General features: G+C 45.4%; 1 protein-coding gene across 3 annotated transcripts in view; it reads right to left on the bottom strand.

Annotated features, from left to right (window-relative positions):
* The window catches only part of SLC2A9 (solute carrier family 2 member 9), a 304,495-nt gene that overhangs the window by 82,656 nt on the left and 200,753 nt on the right, over positions 1-21,086 (bottom strand). For all 3 annotated transcript variants that reach the window (XM_039911938.1, XM_039911939.1, XM_029063982.2), the window contains 2 exons: positions 20,339-20,526; positions 6,068-6,178 (listed from right to left, as the gene is read on the bottom strand). In XM_039911938.1, coding sequence (XP_039767872.1) covers positions 6,068-6,178; positions 20,339-20,526 — 299 coding nt within the window. The remainder of the gene's footprint in view (positions 1-6,067; positions 6,179-20,338; positions 20,527-21,086) is intronic.

The following is a 21,086-nucleotide window of genomic DNA, read 5'->3' as shown; positions in this document are numbered from 1 at the left end:
CCCGTCTCACAAGCCTGTAACCTTGATGCTATCCTTGACCCCTCTGTCTCATTCAACCTACATATTCAATCCACCACTAAATCCTGATGGCTCAACCTTCACGACATAGTTAATTCATTCATTCATTCAATAGTATTTATTGAGCGCTTACTATGTGCAGAGCACTGGACTAAGCGCTTGGGATGAACAAGTCGGCAACAGATAGAGACGGTCCCTGCCGTTTGACGGGCTTACGGTCTAATCGGGGGAGACAGACAGACGAGAACGATGGCAATAAACAGCGTCAAGGGGAAGAACATCTCGTAAAAACAATGGCAACTAAATAGAATCGAGGCGATGTACAATTCATTAACAAAATAAATAGGGTAACGAAAATATATACAGTTGAGCGGACGAGTACGGTGCTGTGGGGATGGGAAGGGAGAGGTGGAGGAGCAGAGGGAAAAGGGGAAAATGAGGCTTTAGCTGCGGAGAGGTAAAGGGGAGATGGCAGAGGGAGTAGAGGGGGAAGAGGAGCTCAGTCTGGGAACGCCTCTTGGAGCAGGTGAGTTTTAAGTAGGGTTTTGAAGAGGGAAAGAGAATCAGTTTGGCGGAGGTGAGGAGGGAGGGCGTTCCAGGACCGTGGGAGGACGTGACCCGGGGGTCGACGGCGGGATAGGCGAGACCGAGGGACGGCGAGGAGGTGGGCGGCAGAGGAGCGGAGCGTGCGGGGTGGGCGGTAGAAAGAGAGAAGGGAGGAGAGGTAGGAAGGGGCAAGGTGATGGAGAGCCTCGAAGCCTAGAGTGAGGAGTTTTTGTTTGGAGCGGAGGTCAATAGGCAACCACTGGAGTTGTTTAAGAAGGGGAGTGACACGCCCAGATCGTTTCTGCAGGAAGATGAGCCGGGCAGCGGAGTGAAGAATAGACCGGAGCGGGGCGAGAGAGGAGGAAGGGAGGTCAGAGAGAAGGCCGACACAGTAGTCTAGCCGGGATATAACGAGAGCCCGTAATAGTAAGGTAGCCGTTTGGGTGGAGAGGAAAGGGCGGATCTTGGCGATATTGTAGAGGTGAAACCGGCAGGTCTCAGTAACGGATAGGATGTGTGGGGTGAACGAGAGGGACGAGTCAAGGATGACACCGAGATAGTTAAAATCCTCCCTCTCCTCTCTGTCCGAAATGCTACCAGGTTAATCCATTCACTTACCCTATCCTGTCTTGAATACTGTATAGCCTCCTCGCTGACCTCCCAGCCTCCTGCCTCTCTCCACTCCAGTCCATACTTCACTCTGCTGCCCAAATCATTTTGCTACAAAAATGTTTGGGCCATGTTTCCCCACTCCTCAAGAACCTCCAGTGGTTGCCCACCCACTTCCGCATCAAACAGAAACTCCTTACCAATGGCTTGAAAACCCTCAATCTCTTTACTCCCTCCTACCTCACCTCACTACTCTCCTACTACAGTCCAGCCCGGTCACTTTGCTCCTCTAGTGCTAACCTTCTCACGGGGCCTTGATCTCATCTATCTTGCAACCGACCACTCACCCACGTCCTGCCTCTGGCCTGGAATGCCCTCCCTCCACATGACAGACAATTACTCTCCCACCCCTCAAAGCCTTAATAAAGGTGATGACTTACTCCCTTTATTCATCCTCCCTCCCAGTCCCACAGCATTTGTGCCCATATCTGTCATTTCTTTCTTTCTAGTAATGTCTGTTTCCCCCTCTAGAGTGTAGGCTCATTATGGGCAGGTAATGCACCTATTATTAGTGCCTTGCACAGAGTAAGCGGTCAATAAATACGATCAATTGGTTGACTAGGATTTAATACACATTTTCAGATGAGGAAACTGAGGCACAGAGAAGCTAAATAAGGTCCCTCAGCAGGCAAGCAAGGGAACCAGGATTAGAATCCAGGTCCTCTGCCTCCCGGTATTAGTACATAGTAAGAGCTTAACGAACACCCCAGTTATTATTATGACTTCCCTTCTAAACCAAAGAATCCAGGGCCATTTTCTTTTCCTGTAGCATCACTCTCACCCCAACAGGAATCATTTCCCTACAAAGGTCCTCCCAAAAGTTATCCTGAATTCGACAGCGTCCCATAAATCCCTTCACTCCTGAGTCTTTCCATTTGCATCAGAAGATTCACCCCGCAAATTGAGGGGTAAGATGGCAGCCCTCTGGAGTAGGACTCTGGAAATCCAGAGATTTGGGTTGTAGGTTGGGCTTGGGGAGTTGGGGAACGAAGGCCTGGGGGTGTTGGGCTGCCTGTGGGGAAAGGTTCGGATGGAAGAACCCCTGGGGCTCTCCCCACGGTGTGGAGGCGTGGCAGAGAGGGGGGGAAAGGGTCCAGTCGGAATCCTGAAAGGTCTTCTGGAAACAAAGTGCACAGTGCTTAACGAGGCCACTCCGCCTGGGTTCATTCAATAGTATTTATTGAGCGCTTACTATGTGCAGAGCACTGTACTAAGCGCTTGAAATGTACAAGTCGGCAAGAGATAGAGACGGTCCCTGCCCTTCGACGGGCTTGCAGCCCTGGCACTACAGACTGCATACTCTAGACTGTAAACTCATTGTGGGCAGGGAATATGTCCATTTACCTTTGTATCATACTCTCCCAAGCGCTTCGTACAGCGCTCTGCATGTAAGAGCTCAATAAATATGAATGAATGTATATGTACTACCCTCCCTCTGGCCGTCCACAATGGATTGGTGCATTTAACAATAATAATAATGTTGGTATTTGTTCAGCGCTTACTATGTGGGGAGCACTGTTCTAAGCGCTGGGGTAGATACAGAGTCATCAGCTTGTCCCACGTGAGGCTCACAGTCTTACTCCCCATTTTACAGATGAGGTAACTGAGGCCCAGAGAAGTTAAGTGACTTGCCCACACACAGCTGACAAGTGGCAGAGCCGGGATTCGAACTCATGACCTCTGTCTCCCAAGGCCGTGCTTTTTCCACTGAGCCGTGCTGCTTAGCTCTAGTGCTCGCTCATCAGGGGGAATCCTTCAAGATGATCCAATAAGAGAGCGTTTTATAGCGGAATCCAATTGATTATCTTCCTAGTTTAAATTTCTGAGTTGTCTGATCTTGTGGCCAGGGGGAAGTGCCAGGGAAGTGAAGCAGGTGGATAGAGCTTGGGCCTGGGAGTCAGTCAGTCAGTCAATCCTATTTATTGAGCTCTTACTGCATGCAGAGCACTAAATTAAGCACTTGGGAGAGTATGATATAATGGTATATGGACACACTCCCTATCTACAACAAGTTTATAGACTAGAAAGGAAAGAGTCAGAAAGATTTGAGTTCTGATCCTGGTTTTACCAGTTGTTTGCTGTGGGACCTTGGGCAAGTTCTTAACTTCTCTGGGCCTCAGTTGCCTCATCTGGAAAATGGGGATTGAGACTGGGAGCCCCAAGTGGTTCAGGGACTTGTGTCCAACCCTATTAGCTTGTATCCACCCAAGTGCTTAGTACAGTGCATGGCACATAGTAAGCGCTTAACAAATGTCATTAAAAAAAAAAGAAAAGGGGGAGGTTGGATACTGTTCTCCAGAGCTGATCCTGGAGCAGGGGATGGAGTCCACCCAGGGAAGGAAGGAAAGGGAGGAAAGGAAGAAAAGGAAGAAAAGAAAAGAAAGGAAGGAAGGAAAAGGAGGAAAGGAAGAAAAGGGAGAAAAGGGAAGGAAGGAAGGAAAAGGAGGTAAGGAAGAAAAGGAAGAAAAGGAAGGAAGGAAAGGAAAAAAGGAAGAAAAAGAAGGAAAGGCAAGAAAGGAAGAAAATGAAGGAAGGAAGAAACGGAAGGAAAAGAAGGAAAGGGAGGAAAGGAAGAAAAGGAAGGAAATGAAAGGCAGAAAATGAAAGGAAGGAAAGGAAGGAAGAAAGGGAGGGAGGGAGGGAGGGAAGGAAGGAAGATTGTGCTGCCTCCCAGGGCATTCCCCTCTGGATTCCCCAGCTCTGGGGCCTGGCTCCCACCCCGCCCTGCCCCGGAGGGGTGGGGAAGATAGAGAGGACCTCCAGCGCTGGTAGGGGGATGGAGGCACTGGCAATTGACTGGGGACCGGCCTGCTAGCTTCGCATATGGGTAAGGATGGGCCGGGTATCAGGCCAGCAGCAGATAGTGCTACATGACTGGCAGATGTCTATCTAAAAATAATAGCAACAATAATAATAATAACAATGGGTTTTTTTAAGCACTTACTACGTGCCAGGCACTCTTCTAAGCACTGGGGCGGATACAAGGTAACCAGGTTGGACACAGTCCCTGTCCCACTTGGGACTCGCAGTCTTAAACCCATTATACAGATGAGATAACTGAGGCACAGAGAAGTGAAGTGACTTGCAGAAGGTCACACAGCAGACAAGGGAAGGAACTGGCATTAGAACCCAGGTCCATCTGTCTCTCAGGCCCTAACTCAATCCATTATGCCATGCTGCTTCTCAGAGACCACAACAGCCTGGGAAAGGGGCTTTAGATAAAGGTTAAAAGCTTGGATCCGATCCTAGAACCAAGGAAGGCTACATAAAAGAAACAGTGGGAACTCTGGAAATACTCTTCTTCATAGAGGCTATTTTCTCCCCTTTTGCAGGTTGGGAGGTGATAGAATGCCTTTTGAAATAGTTTTTTTTTTTTATGGTGTGGTACTTTCTAAGCACTTTTTATGTACTGTGTTAAGCAATGTACCAAGTGCTAGGGTAGATACAATCTCATCAGGTTGGATGCAGCCCATGCTCCAAATGGGGATCACAGTCTTAATCCCCATTTTACAGATGAGGGAACTGAGGCTCAGAAAAGTGAAGTGACTTGCTCAAGGTCACAGAGCGGAGAAGTGGCGGAGCCGGGATTGGAGCCCAGGACCTTCCGACTCCCAGGCCTGTGCTCCATCCACTAAGCTACACATTTATCCTTATTCAATAGTATTTATTGAGCGCTTACTATGTGCAGAGCACTGTACTAAGCGCTTGGAATGAACAAGTCGGCAACAGATAGAGACGGTCCCCGCCGTTGGACGGGCTCACGGTCTAATCGGGGGAGACGGACAGACGAGAACGATGGCGATAAATAGAGTCGAGGGGAAGAACGTCTCGTAGAAACGATGGCGACCGAATAGAATCGAGGCGATGTACATTTCATTAACAAAATAAATAGGGTGATGAAAATATATACAGTTGAGCGGACGAGTACAGTGCCGAGGGGATGGGAAGGGGGGGGGGAGCAGAGGGAAATGGGGGGAAAAGAGGGTTAAGCTGTGGAGAGGTGAAGGGGGGTGGTAGAGGGAGTAGAGTATCCTTAAACAAAGACCCTCAAGGGTCAGGTACTCTGTTTAATTCTCACTTGCGTCTCTTTTTTCCAGCAAAGAGTATAGTGCTCTGCATACAATAAATGCTTAATAAATAATATTACTACAGTTAGCAAATCAGAGCAGTTAGCGTTGTGTTTTTTTCTTTAATTCTGACGAGAATGCATTGAAAATACAAATTGCCTTGTCGTGTTTAAGACATCTTTTTGGAGCAAAATATTCTTTGCCTCCACTCGATATAAAATAATGGTGATTTATGTTAGTGTCTACTATGTGCCAAAGACTGTACTAAATGCTGAAGAGAGAAGATAATCAGGTTTCTACCTCACAGTCCAAGTAGGAGGGAGAACAGGTATTGAATTCCCAGTTTGTAAATGAGGTAACTGAGTCAAAGAGAAGGTCAGTGACTTGCCCAAGGTCACACAGCAAATAAGTGTCGGGGCTGGGATTAGAATCCAGCTCCTCTGCCTCATAGGTCTGTGCCCTCTCCACTAAGCCGAACTGTTTCTCTGTTTCTCTGACACATACGTATATATTGAGAAAGAGCTGGGTCACCTTGGGGAAGTCATTTAACTTCTCTGCACCTCAGTTACCTCATCTATAAAATGGGGATTAAGACTGGGAGCCCCTCGTGGGACAGGGCCTGTGAGTTTATATCTACCCCAGCACTTAGTACAATGACCGACACCTAATAGTTGCTTAGGAAACATAGCAAAAAACCCAAAGCCATGTTTCTGACAGACATCATTCCACCCGTTATCAGAAGACACTTGGACTTTCAGGATACTTACTGAAAAGATAGAAGACAAAGTCTCTATGCTGCCTGTACTCAAGGTGATGTATGGGATCTTTTCCTTCGGAATTCCAGCTTCAGAGAAGATGCTGTTCGTGTAGAACCAGATCTGCATTGAAACGAAGAAAAGAGGCTCTGAAAAGGCCACTTCCAAAGTGAAATTCAACATTCTGAGCACCAATGCCACTTTTGTCTTCACTGTGTTGGGGCAGGCAGGTTCCTGAGCATGGAAATCAGTCACATTTCTTGAGCACTTACTGGGTGCACAGCACTATATAATAATAATAATAATTACGGCATTTGTTAAGCACTTACTATGTTCCAAGCACTATTCTAAGCACTGGGATAGATACAAGGTAATCAGGTTGTCCCACATGGGGCTCACAGTCTTCATCCCCATTTTACAGATCAGGTAACTGAGGCACCGAGCAGTTAGAGAAGCAGCGTGGCTCAGTGGAAAGAACACGGGGTTGGGTGTCAGAGGTCATGGGTTCTAAACTTGGCTCTGCCGCTTGCCAGCTGTGCGACTTTGGGCAAGTCACTTAACTTCTCTGTGCCTCAGTTACCTCATCTGTAAAATGGCGATTAAGAATGTGAGCCTCATGTAGGACAAACCTGATTACCCTGTATCTACCCCAGCGCTTAGAACTTAGAATAGCGCTATGTGCTCTGCACATAGTAAGCGTTTAACAAATACCAACATTATTATTCTCTGGGCCTCAGTTACCTCATCTGTAAAATGGGGATGAAGACTGTGAGTCCCACTTGGGACAACCTGATCACCTTGCATTCCCCCCCGCCCCAGGGCTTAGAACAGTGCTTTGCACATAGTAAGCGCTTAACAAATACCAACATTATTATTATTAAGTGATTTGTCCAAAGTCACACAGCGGACAAGTGGTGGAGCCAGGATTAGAACCCACGACTTTTGACTCCCAAGCCCGTGCTCTTTCCACTAGGCCACGCTGCTTGTCTATTTAATTATGGTATTTGTTAAGCGCTTACTAGGTGCAAAGCACTGTTCTAAGCACTGGGATAGATACAAGGTAATCAAGTTGTCCCACATGGGGCTCACACTTTGAATGCCCATTTTACAGATTAGGTAACTGAGGCACGGAGAAGTTAAGTGATTTGCCCAACGTCACGCAGCAGACAAGTGGCAGAGGTGGAATTAGAACCCGGGACCTCTGATTTCCAGACCTGCAGTTTTTCCACTGTGCCACATTACCGCCTTGCGGTCAAATTGCATCCACGCTTCACTAAAGCTGAACCCAGACAACTTTACTGAGATTGTATTTTTGTTTCTGTAATTCAGGAACCAAAATGAGAGACCTAAAAGATGAACCAAATGGCCATTCTTATTATTATTGTATTTGTTAAACACTTAGAATGTGCCCAGTGCTGTGCTAGGCCCTGGTAGGCGGTGGGGGAGAGGGATACATATTAATAACAATAATAATAATGGTAGTATTTGTTAAGCGCTTACTATGTGCAGAGCTCCGTTCTAAGCGCTGGGGGAGATACAGGGTCATCAGGTTGTCTCACATGAGGCTCACAGTCTTAATCCCCATTTTACAGATGAGGGAACTGAGGCACAGAGAAGTTAAGTGACTTGCCCACAGTCACACAGCTGCCAAGTGGCAGAGCCGGGATTCGAACCCATGACCTATGACTCCCAAGCCCGGGCTCTTTCCACTGAGCCCCACTGCTTCCCTTATTAATCAGAATGGACCCACAATCCCTGTCCCCCTTGGGTCTCACAGTCTAAGTAGGAGGGAGAACAGGTATTCATTCATTCATTCATTCATTCAATCATATTTATCGAGTGCTTACTGGGTGTACAGCACTGTACTAAGCACTTGGAAAGTACAATTCGGCAACAGAGACAATCCCTACCCAACAACGGGCTCACAGTCTAGAAGGGGGAGCCAGACAACAGAACAAAACAAGTAGACAGGTATCACTAGCATCAAAATAGATAAATAGAATTATAGAAATATACACATCATTATTAAATAGAATAATATGTACAAATATACACAAGTGCTATGGGGAGGGGAAGGGGGTAAAGCAGAGGGAGGGAGTAGGAGCGATGGGGAGGGGAGGAGGAGCAGAGGAAGAGGGAGGCTCAGACTGGGAAGGCCTCCTGGAGGAGGTGGACTCTGAGGAGGGCTTTGAACGGGGGGGAAGAGAGTTAGTTTGGTGGATGTGAGGAGGGAGGGCATTCCTGGCCAGAGGTAGGACGTGGGCCAGGGGTAGACGACGGGACAGGAGAGAACGAGGCACCGTGAGGAGGTGAGCGGCAGAGGAGTGGAGTGTGCGGGTTGGGCTGTAGAAGGAGAGAAGGAGATGAGGTTGGGAATAGGCAAGGTGATAGAGAGTTCTGAAGCCCCTAGTGAGGAGTTTTCTCTTGATACGGAGTTCGATAGGCAACCACTGGAGGTTTTTGAAGACAGGAGTGACATGCCCAGAGCGTTTCTGTAGAAAGATAATCCAGGCAGCAGAGTTAAGTACAGACTGAAGCGGGATCCTCATTTTACGGTTGAGGAAACCGAGGTCCAGGGAAATGAAGCGACTTGTCCAAGGTCACGTAGCAGAAAAGTGGTAGAGCTGGGATTAGAACCCAGGTCTTCTGACTCCTAGGCTCATGCTCTTTCTACTAGGCCGCACTGCTCCAAATGGTATTATTATTTAATTTTTCATTATTATTAATTAAATTAAATTCATTTAATAATTAAATTAAATGGATATATCGATTAAATAATTAAATGGAATGAAATTAATAATAGCAAATTAATCAAATGAAATTATCAATAAGAATAATAATAATGATAGTATTTCTTAAGCGCTTACTACGAGCCAGGCACATAGTGCTGGGGTAGTGATAAATAAACAGGTTGGACATTCCTGGACCACAACAAGTTTGCAGTGTAGAAGGGAAGACAAACACTAATATAAATTACAGATATGTACATGAATGCTTTGGGGGTGTGGGGGGTGAATAAAGGGGGCAACTCAAGGGCTTAGTGGATAGAGCCTGGGCCCGGGAGTCAGATGACCTGGGTTCTACCTCTGGCTTCGTCACTTGTCTGCTCTGTGACCTTGGGCAAGTCACTTCACTTCCCTGGGCCTCCATTCCCTCACCTGTATATTGGGGATTAAGACTGTGAGTCCCAAATGGGACGGGAAATGGGTCCAGCTTCATGAGCTTGTATCTACTCCAGCACTTAGTACAATGGCTGGAACACTGTGAGACGTTAACAAATTCCATAAAAACCCCCCACAGTAACAAAGTATTTTTAGGATTTCCTGCTGAGCTTGATCGCCTTTCGAGATTCCCTCCAGAGGTTTTTTTTCAACAAATTTCACCCCAAGTTGCATGTCCTACCTCCGCCTGCTTCAACCCCACACTGCTACAGAAAATGCTTATCCAATCTGAGGAAAACAGTCTGACCTGGGAGATGAAGCCCTGGCCTGGGAGCCAGTGAACCTGGGTTCTAATCCTGGTTCTGCCACTTGTATGCTGGTGACCTTGGGTAAGTCACTTCACTTCTCTGGGCCTCAGTCTCCTCAACTGAAAAATGGGATTCAATCACTGTTGACCTTCTTACCTCTGTGAGGCCCATGTGGGACAGAAACTGTATCCGGCCTGATGAACTCGTATGTCCCCAGTGCTTAGAACGGTGCTTGATAATAATAATGTTGGTATTTGTTAAGCGCTTACTATATGCAGAGCACTGTTCTAAGCGCTGGGGTAGATACAGGGTCATCAGGTTGTCCCACGTGAGGCTCACAGTCTTAATCCCCATTTTACAGATGAGGTCACTGAGGCACAGAGAAGTGAAGTGACTCGCCCACAGTCACACAGCTGACAAGTGGCAGAGCCGGGATACGAACCCATGACCTCTGACTCCCAAGCCTGTGATCTTTTCACTGAGCCACGCTGCTTCCCATTATGCTTGATGCATAATAAGCGATTAACAAATACCATAGAAAAGGGAAGTGTGTGCATAAAATGGACTACAAACTCAATTCTTTCCCATTTTTTAAACTACATGAATTCAACCTTACAGACTTTTCTAAGTAAGCCTATTAGATTCATCGCTAGAATGTAAGTTAAAAAGAATATGACAGTGATAAAAAAAATTGGCCTTTCCTCTTTGTCACCCTTTCTCCATCTAGAAAAAAAACACACCTTAGTGCACACCATTAAGCTCCCTCCATCTACGAAATCCTGAGGTAATCACCTTTTTTATTAGTGTATTTGGTTTCTTTTATGTCAGAATACCCAAATCACTGGTACCTAATATACTGAAAAAATATTACGCTTGGACTTGCATCCTTTATTCACCCCATCCTCAACTCCACAACAATTATGCCCACATCCACATCCACAGCAGTATCTCCAAAGGAGATCTCCTGCTTCTTCTCAAATGCCACCCCCTTCGCATGCCCATTGGACCCCATTCCTTCGCATCTTATCAAAACTCTCACCCTTTCCCTCCCTAACAGCCATCTTCAACTGTTCACTCTCCAATGGCTTCTTCCTCACTGTCTTCAAATATGCCCATGTCTCCCCCATCCTAAGGAAAACCTCCTCTGACCTCGCAGCTCCTTCTAGTTACCGCCCCATCTCCCTCCTACCATTCCTCTCCAAACTCCTTGAGCGAGTCATCTACACTCCCTGTCTCAAATGTCTCTCTTCCAAGTCTCTCCTGTACCCGCCTCCAATCTAGCTTCCGTCCCCTTCACTCCACAGAAACCACCCTCTCAAAAGTCACCAACGATCTCTTTCTTGTCAAATCCAATGGCTCCTACTCCATCCTGATCCTCCTTGACTTCTCAGCTGCCTTTGACATTGTGGACCACCTCTTTCTCCTGGAAACGTTATCCGACCTTGGCTTCACTGACTCTCTCCTCTCTGGTTCTCCTCTTATCTCTCTGGCTGTTCATCCTCAGTCTCCTCTGTGGGCTCCTCCTCCCCTTCCCATCCCCTAACTGTGGGGTTCCCTCAAGATTCAGTTCTGCGTCCCCTACTATTCTCCTTCTACACCCACCCCCTCGGGGAACTCATTCATTCCCATGGCTTCAACTACCATCTCTATGCAGATGATACCCAAATCTACATCTCCTGCTCTGATCTCTCTCCCTCTTTCCAGGCTCGCATCTCCTCCTGCCTTCAAGACATCTCTGCTTGGCTGTCCTCCCGTCACCTTAAACTTAACATGTCCAAAGCAGAGCTCCTTATCTTCCCACCCAAACCCTGTCCTCTCCCGGACTTTCCCGTCACTGCGGACGGCACCACCATCCTCCCCTCTCACGAGCCCATAAGCGCTGGCATTATCGTTGACTCCTCTCTCTCATTCGACCCAAATCTTCAATCCATCACCAAATCTTGTGCGTCCCACCTTCACAACATTGCTAAAATCCACCCTTTCCTCTCCATCCAAATTCTACCGCTTTAGTACAATCATGCGTGGCTCAGTGGAAAGAGCATGGGCTTTGGAGTCAGAGGTCATGGGTTCGAATCCCAGATCTGCCACTTGTCAGCTGTGTGACTGTGGGCAAGTCACTTAACTTCTCTGTGCCTCAGTTACCTCATCTGGAAAATGGGGATTAAGACTGTGAGCCCTACGTGGGACAACCTGATTCCCCTGTGTCTACCCTAGTGCTTAGAACGGTGCTCTGCACATAGTAAGCGCTTAACAAATATCAACATTATTAACCCTCCTGGATTACTGCATCGGCCTCCTTGCTGACCTCCCAACCTCCTGCCTCCCCCACTCCAGTCTATACTTCACTTCGCTGCCCAGATCATCTTTCTACAGAAGGCTTCAGGACATATCACCCCCTTCCTCAAAAATCTCTTGCTGTTGCCCATCCACCTCTGTATCAAACAAAAACTCCTCATATGTATGTATATATCTGTAATTTTATTTACTTATATTGATGACTGTTTATTTGTACTGATGTCTGTCTCCCCTCCTCCTCCCATCCCCCAGACCGTGAGCTGTTGTGGGCAGGGATTGTCTCTCTTTCTTGCTGTATTGTACTTTCTCCAGTGCTTAGTACAGTGCTCTACACACAGTAAGCACTTAATAAATACAACTGATTGAATGAAAAGGGAAGTCCTCTTGGAGGAGATGGGAATTTAAAAATCTTCCAAATAAACATTTGACCTTTTTGTTCTTCATGGCATTTCAGAAGGCCTGTAGTGCATGCCTCGCCTTATCTTGCAATTTGATAATCATTTGATAACGATAATCATTTTTCTTTCCCATTTTCCCCCACGTTAAAAAAGAAGGCCGTTGACTAAATCATTTAGGGCCAGCAGGTTCTAGTGAAGTTTATTAGATTGAGCAGTTTGAGGTCACTACTGAACTAGTTAGCGTCCTCCAAATCGGATGATATTCCTCCAGAAGTCAGTCTCTTCTTGCAGAGGATCATTTTTGTTGATTATCATCGATCTTATTATTATGGCATTTGTTAAGCACTTACATTTGATATTTGCCCCACCCCCAGCCCCACAGCACTCATGTACAAGTCTTCAAATTTTATATTATAAATTAATTATTTATTCATATTAATGTCTGTCTCTCCCTATGGACTGTAAACTCGTTTTGGGCAGGGAACATGACTGCTAATTTTTTTGTATTGGACACTCCCAGGAGCTCTGCACATAGTAAGCACTCAATAAATACCACTGATTAATACATTGATCAATTGATGTGTCAACCACTGTACTAAATATTGGGGTAGATACAGGTTTAGCTGGTTGAACAAAATCCCTGTCCCATATGGGACTTATAGTCTAAGGGGAGAGTGAATAGGCATTGAATCCTCATTTTACAGAGGAGGAAACTGTGGCACAGAGAGGTTAAGTGACTTGCCCAAGGTCACACAGCAGGCAATTGGGTAGAGCATACGCTTGGGAATCAGAAAGCCTTGGGCTCTAATCCTGGCTCCTCCACTTGTCTATGTGACCTTGGGCAAGTCATTTCACTTCTCGGTGCCTCAGCTACTTCATCTGTAAAATGGGAATTGAGACTGTGAGGCCCACATGGGACAAGGACTGTGTCCCACACAATTTGCTTGTGTCCAGCCCAGTGCTTAGTACAGTGCCTGGCACATAGTAAGTGCTTAACAAATACCATTATTATCATTATTATTATTACTAAGTAGCAGAGCTGGGATTAAAATCCAGGTCTTCTCACTCCTAGGCCTATGCCCTTTCCCCTAGGACAGGCTGTTCATGGTCATTTATCATAAAATATTGCATGTAATATAGATTATTCTTCCTCTCAAGTGTATCTTCAAGATTTTATCAATGATGTGAAGCCTCTGTGGAATTTGTTTTGATTTACTGTCCAGACATGTTTGTTTCCTGTGGCGGCTCAAAAATTGCTTGACTGTAATAATAACTATGGTATTTGTTAAGTGTTTACTATGTGCCAGGCACTGTATAAAGCTCTGGGGTAGATACAAGTTGTTTAGACTGAGAGCCAGTCATTGGGCGGGGATTGTCTCTGTTCCTGAATTGTACATTCCAAGCCCTTAGTACAGTGCTCTGCACATAGTAAACGCTCAATAAATGCTATTGAATGAATAAATGAATGAATACAAGGAAATTGGGTTGGACACAGTCCCTATCACTCATGGGATTAACAGTTCCCAAATCCTTATTTAAACGAAGAGGTAACTGAGACTAGAGAAGTGAAGTGACTTACCCAAGGTCACACAGCAGACAGGTGGTGGAGGCAGGATTAGAACCCATGACCTTCTGACTCCCAGGTCTGTAGTCTAGCAACTACACCACGCTGCTTCCCCTGTCCCTCTAGGGCAGATATTATGTCTACCAACTGTACTGTACTCCCCCTAGCCCTTAGCACAGTGCTCTGCACACAGAAGACATCCATAAAGGCCCTTAATTTAATATATTGTCATTGTTACATTTTTTATGCGCTTACTATGTGTTAAACACTTATCTAAGCACTGGGGGAGATAAAAGTTCATCAGGTTGGGCACAGTCCCTGCCCCACATGGGGCTCACAATCTAAGATGGAGGAAGAGGGACTGAATCCCCATTTTACAGATGAGGTAACTGAGGCCAGAGAATAATTATGGTATTTGTTAAGCATTTACTATGTGCCAAACACTGTTCTAAGCACTGGGGTGGATACAGTATAATTAGGTTGTCCCACATGGGGCTCACAGTCTTACATTTTACACATGAGGTAACTGAGGCACAGAGAAGTGAAGTGATTTGCCCAAAGTCACATAGCTGACAAGCAGCAGAGCTGGGATTAGAACCCACGACCTCTGACTCCCAAGCCCGTGCTCTTTCCGCTAAGCCACGCTGCTTCTCCCTTGCCCAAGGTCACAAAGTAGGCAGTTGGTGGATCCTGGATTAGAACTCAAGTTCTCTGGCTCTCAGGCCGGTTCCCTATCCGCTAAGGCAACGCTTCTTCTTCATGGTACTTGTAATTAGTGTGGTATTTGTTAAGCACTACTTTATGCCAAGCACTGCATTAAACATTAGGGTGTACATAAGATCATCACATCAGACAAGGTCCCTGTCCCACTTGAGGTTCACAGTCTAAGTAGGAGGGAGAACAGTATTGAATCTGTGTTTTGTAGATGAGGAAACTGAAGCATAGAGAAATTAAGACACTGGCAAGTGATAGAGCTGAGATTAGAACCCAAGTCCTCTGACTTCCAGGCTTTTGATATTTCCATTAGGCCATTTTGCTTCCCTAGGTTCATGAGTAGTGCTTAAGCAACGGGGTATGTAAGATAGACACATAAGTACATCTGTTTAATGGGTATTCAATACCTGCCCTCCTTCCTATTTTGACCAAGTGTCCCCCTGTGTCCAAACTGATTTTCTTGTATCTACCTCAGTGTTTAGAACTGTGCTTGACCCTTAGTAAGAGCTTAACAAATACCATCATTAGAAGAGCATGGAAGATAAAGAGTATTTAAATGCTTACGGTGTAGAGATGTCGAAGGGTCCATGGGGTCGCTATGGGTGGGAGATGACTCGACGGCATAAGATATATATATACATATAAAACATTCATATATATGTGATATTATATATATATATATAGGGGAGAGAGAGAGAGAAGCAATTATATAATAATTGTGGTATTTGTTAATGTTTACTTTATGCCAAGCACTGTACTAAGTACTGGGTAGATAAAAGATAATCAGGTCCTTCATGAGCCTCTTAGTCTAGATAGGAGGGAGGGAGAAGAGTTATTGAATCACACTTTTGAAGATGAGGGAACTGAGGTACAGAGAGGTTAAGTGACTTGCCCAAGATCACACTGCAAGTAAGTGGTGGAGCTGGGATTAGAATCCAGATCCTCTGTCTCCCAGGTCTGTGCTCTTTCCGCTAGGGCATTCTCTTCCCCAGTTATGTGTGTATATATATATTTGGCAGGGAATGTGTCTGTTTATTGTTATACTGTACTCTCCCAAGCACTTAATAAAGTGCTCTGCGCACAGTAAGCACTTAATAAATATGAATATAATTATATGAATATAAACACAAACAAACGTATAGTAAACTAGCTGTTCTTGCCCTTCAAAGGGTATAGAATAAGTGGAAAGTGCCTAATTTTTAGCAGATGGAATTTAAGAAATATGCAGGGTTGAGAGTCATTGGAATTGGTCAGAGATTTGACCTTTTCATGATGCTACCACAGATCTTTCCGGTGAGATAGTCAAACCTCTAGGAATTGAGAAAGTGGAATGAATATGAGATTCAGGCAAACTGATTTCATGCAAAAGGCAAGCCAATGGGGAAAGCAATGGAAGCACTGAATACATATAATTTCAAGTGACAGATCTTATTTTAGATGAGGAGCTGGAAGGCTTTCCCAGAACAAACAAGAAACAAGGATTGAGAATACCTGAAGCTAAGCATGGGTACTGTGAGCTTGTTGTAGGCAGGGACTGTCACTGTTTATTGTCGAATTGTGCTTTCCCACTTGCTTAGTACAGTGCTCTGCACACAATAAGTGTTTAATAAATACGATTGAATGAATGAATGAATACATGGGGTCATGGGTTCGACTCCCCGCTCTGCCACTTGTCAGCTATGTGACCGTGGGCAAGTCACTTCACTTCTCTGTGCCTCAGTTACCTCATCTGTAAAATGGGGATTAACTGTGAGCCTCACGTGGGACGACCTGATTACCCTGTATCTACCCCAGCGCTTAGAACAGTGCTCGGCACATAGTAAGCGCTTAACAAATACCAACATTATTATTATTATTATTACATCAGTCCTGGTTCTCATTCTTGAACCTCCTTAGGATCGTTTACAACTTCGCCTGCTTTGGAAAACTGAAGGGAGCAAGCCACATCAAAGACCCTTTTTATGTAATAATAATAAGGATAAAAATAATAATAATAGCATTTGTTAAGCACTCACCAGGCACTGTATTAAGTGCTGGGGTAGATACAAGTTAATCAAGTGGACACAGTCCCTGTCTCCCACATGGGCCTCACAGTCTTAATCCTGAGGCACAGAGAAGTGAAGTGACTTGCCCATGGTTACAGAGCAGACAAGTGGAAGAGTGGGGATTAGAACCCAAGTTCTTCAGACTTCAGGGTTTACAATCTAGGTTAGTGCACAGTGTTCACTTAGCCCAGTGACCATTTGGAGGGATAATATTCATACCAAAAAAACCCAACAATGTAAAAAAATTGGCTCAGTGCAGAAGCAATTTGGAATAAAGTAAATATTAAATCAATTTGGAATAAAGTAAAATGAAAAACTCTTTGAAGGTGAAAATGAAGGTTACAAACGAAAACAAACCAATTCAAAATTTCCCTCCCCCTCTAGACTGCCAGCTCCTTGTGGGCAGGGAATGTGTCTGACAACTTTTGTCATATCACACTCTCCTATATTTTTAGTACAATGCACTGAACAAGTGCTCAATTAATACCATTGATTAACTGATTGATCCCATAGCACGCCCAGATTCAGTTCTGCTTGACAGCTTTTTCAGTGAGTTGTGACATTTTTCCGAATGTGCTTATTGATCAGGACTCAAACACTCTCTTCAGAAGCTGAACTAGATCTTAAGGCAGCAACTACCCACCGAAAAACTGCAGCCATGTCTTCACTCCTCAAGTCATTAAAAGGCAAGTGTTAAAACTCCCTCAGCCTTCCCCTCCCTTTGTATTTTTAAGACAAAAGTTTAAAGAAGCAAAGGCAAATTGCTACAAACGCATTTCCACTTGCAATGAGGTTGTCACCTAAATCTTTCATTTCATTTCCTCACCAGGTGTTTGAAGGGTGGACCAGGGAGCCTGCCATGATCACTTAAGTCTCAATCTCATTTTTCTCCCTACCGACCCCTCGCCCACGTCCCCTCTTGGAATTCCCTCCCCCTTTATATACGCTAGGCTTCCGATCTCCTCAACTTCAAAGGCTGATGAAAATCCCATCTCCTCCAAGGGACCTTTCCCAATTAAACCCTCTTTCCTCTGACTCCCTCTCCCTTCTGCCTCACCTATGCACTTAGATCTGTCTGCTTTTAGCACTTGATATTCACCTCACCCTCAGCTCCAGTGCACTTTGTACATAACCATAATTTACTTCAACATCTGTCTCCCTGTACTCGTGGAACATCGCAGCTCTGCCACTTAGCTGTGTGACTGTGGGCAAGTCACTTAACTTCCCTGTGCCTCAGTTACCTCATCTGTAAAATGGGGACAAAGACTGTGAGCCTCACGGGGGGCAACCTGATTACCCTGTATCTACCCCAGCGCTTAGAACAGTGCTCTGCACAGAGTAAGCGCTTAACAAATACATTATGGAACGTGCCTACCAACTGGCTTTGGAGTCAGAGGTCATGGGTTCTAATCCCGCCTCCACCACTTATCAGCTGTTTGACCTTGGGCAAGCCACTTAACTTCTCTGTGCCTCAGTTACCTCATCTGTAAAATGCAGATTAAGACTGTGAGCCCCACGTGGGACAACCTGATTACCTTGTACCCCCTACCCCAAGCGCTTAGAAGAGTGCTTGGCACATAGAAGCAGCGTGGCTCAGTGGAAAGAGCATGGGCTTTGGAGTCAGAGGTCATGGGTTCAAATCCCGGCTCGGCCACTTATCAGCTGTGTGACTTTGGGCAAGTCACTTCACTTCTCTTTGCCTCAGTTCCCTCATCTGTAAAATGGGGATTAAGACTGTGAGCCCCACGTGGGACAACCTGATTCCCTTGTGTCTACCCCAGCGCTTAGAACAGTGCTCGGCACATAGTAAGCGCTTAACAAATACCAACATTATTATTATTATTAGTAAGGGCTTAACAAATGCTATCATTATTATTACTTAGTACAGACATCTACACACTAAGCACTCAATAAATTCCACTGATGGATCGATTTCGAGTTACCTGGAGAATTCATTTGCTCCACTGGCTTCAACTACCATCTCTAGGTAGATTTCCAAATCTACCTCTTCAACCTCTTGCCTTCAGGACATCTCTATTTGGATGTCCCCGTTAAACCCTCTAACTTTACAAATCCAAAACAGAACTTCCCACCCAAACCCGTCCTCTCCCTGACTTTCCTATCCCTATAGACAACACTACTATCCTCCCTGTCTCCCAAGCCCATAAACTTGGCATTATCCTCAACTCATCTCTCTCCTTCAAACCACATATTTAGTCTGTCAACAAATCCTGTCACTAAATCCCTTCACTATCACTAAAATCCACTTTTTCCTCTCTATTCAAATTACTCCCACACTGATCCCAGCACTTATCCTATCCCACCTTGACCACTTCATCAGCCTCATCGCTAACTCACCTCCTGTCTCTCCCCACTCCAGTCCATACTTCACTGTCCACAACATTTTTCTACAAAACCACTCAGTCCATGTTTCCTCACTTCTCAAGAACCTCCAGTGCTTGTCCATCCATCTCCACATCAAACACAAACTCCTTAACAATGGCTTTTAGCACACAAAAAGCTCACTCCTCCTAACAACCTGCTGATTTTCTAGTATGAATCAGTCCACCTACTTTATTCCTCTAATGCCTTTCAGTTTCTCAGCTACATCCATCTCTACACCAAGATGCCTCCCCAAGCAATCCCTCTTTTCACTTACCCTGGAAGCATTGATATTTATCCCTCCTTCAGCTCCACAGATCCACAGTTCGTTTATTTGCATTTATGTCTCTTTTCCCATCTGGACAGTAAGCTCCTTGTGACAAGGAATACCTCAACCAACTCTGTGGTATCGTACTCTCCCAGGTGTTTAGTAGAGTGCTCTGCACACACTAAGTGCTCAATAAATATCACTGACTGAGCACATGGGGAAAATGACAGGAACTGTTTCTGTTCCAAATGATTTTTCTTCCAGCGTCCATGCACTTTCCAGAAATATATATATTTGCAGATAATTTTAATTGGTGATAATAAGCCAATAATTTGCCCAGGCTAGTTGAAACAAGCACCTGGCCAGCAAATGAAATGCCTTTGACTTGCTTTGTTTCTGCTCTGTTCTCATGCAACCCCTAGCCTGACACACCTGGACCACCACATGCGGATTCTGGGACACACAAAGCCCCCTCACTCCCAGTCAACCCCATAGGTTAATACCAGTGGAATTGGGGGTGGGGAGAGAGAGAGAGAGGTACAGCATGATCTAGCTGATAGAGCCGGGGCTGGAAATCAGAAGGACCTGGGTTCTAATCCCAGCTCTACCACTTATCAGCTGTGTGACCTTGGGTAAATCACTTCATTTCTCTGTGCCTCAGTTACCTTATCTGTCAAATGGGGATTAAGTCTATCAACCCAATGGGGGACAGGGACTGTGTCCAATCTGACAACCTTGTATCGACCCCAATGCTTAGTACAGTGCCTTGTACACAGTAAGTGTTTAATAAATGCCATAAAAAGAGAAAGACACATTATGGTGACTTTGTCTTTCAGGCTCACTTGCTGGCTCTGACCGCTTTAGTTGGTGCTCAAAGGAAACATGCAGGCAAATCCCCGCCAATGTTTTCCTCCCTGCTTACCTCAGGCCCCCCAGGGTAAGGGCTTGTTGGAAAACCTTAGCTAGAACTTCCTTCTGTCACAATGCATTGGATTACTGATCCCCCGTGGATTTTCTGCAGACTCCACATAATCACTGCACTCAATAACGCCCCCCTTAAAGACTTTCCAGGATCAAGTTACCAACTGGAGAAGCCCCTCAGAAAGACGGTTTCATTCAACTGGAGCCAGCTGAGGAAAGGCACTTACAGCATTAAGCCCACAGAGCTGGTAGCAGGCCATGGTGATGATTACGGTGATTATCTGCCAGCGAACGGAGCGGTTCTTCAGAAGCTGAGGGACTGATTCTAAGCGGAGGTTTCTCTGGGCCCGACTCTCTGCCAGGATATCCTCTATTTCCTGAGAGACGTCATCTTTTCCGAGGAAGGTCTGAAAGGCTGAAAATGGGAAAAAAAAAAGGAAGTATTAAGAGCCTCGAGTAACTCTACAGGTTTACATGCTCATGTTTACATTTCATGTAGCTAGATCTCATCTATCTTGATGCTGACCTCTCGCCCACATCCTGCCTCTGGCCTGAAACTCCCTCCCACTTCACATCCAACAGACGAGCACTCTCCTCACCTTCAAAGCCTTACTGAAGACAAATCTCCTCCAAGAGGTCTTCTTCCTCATTTCCTCTTTTCCCACTCCCTTCTGCATCACCCTTGAACTCAGATTGGCCCCTTTTTCTCATCCCTCCCTCAACACTTACATATGTATCTGTAATTTATTTATTTATATTAATACCTGTCTTCCCCTCTCAACTGTAAGCTTATTGCGGGCAGGGAACATTTCCCTCAACTCTGTGTACTGTACTCTCCCAAGAACTTAGTAAAATACTCAGTACACAGTAAGCATTCAAAAAATATAGCACAAAGGGATCGATTACCCTTCATGCTATAAACTCTCCAAGCACTGGGATCAGATCTTTTATATCTTTGTTGCTCATCAAGCAGCT

Source organism: Ornithorhynchus anatinus, chromosome 4, assembly GCF_004115215.2.
Source record: "Ornithorhynchus anatinus isolate Pmale09 chromosome 4, mOrnAna1.pri.v4, whole genome shotgun sequence".
Taxonomy (NCBI): domain Eukaryota; kingdom Metazoa; phylum Chordata; class Mammalia; order Monotremata; family Ornithorhynchidae; genus Ornithorhynchus; species Ornithorhynchus anatinus.
This window is presented reverse-complemented; position numbering and strand designations above follow the sequence as displayed.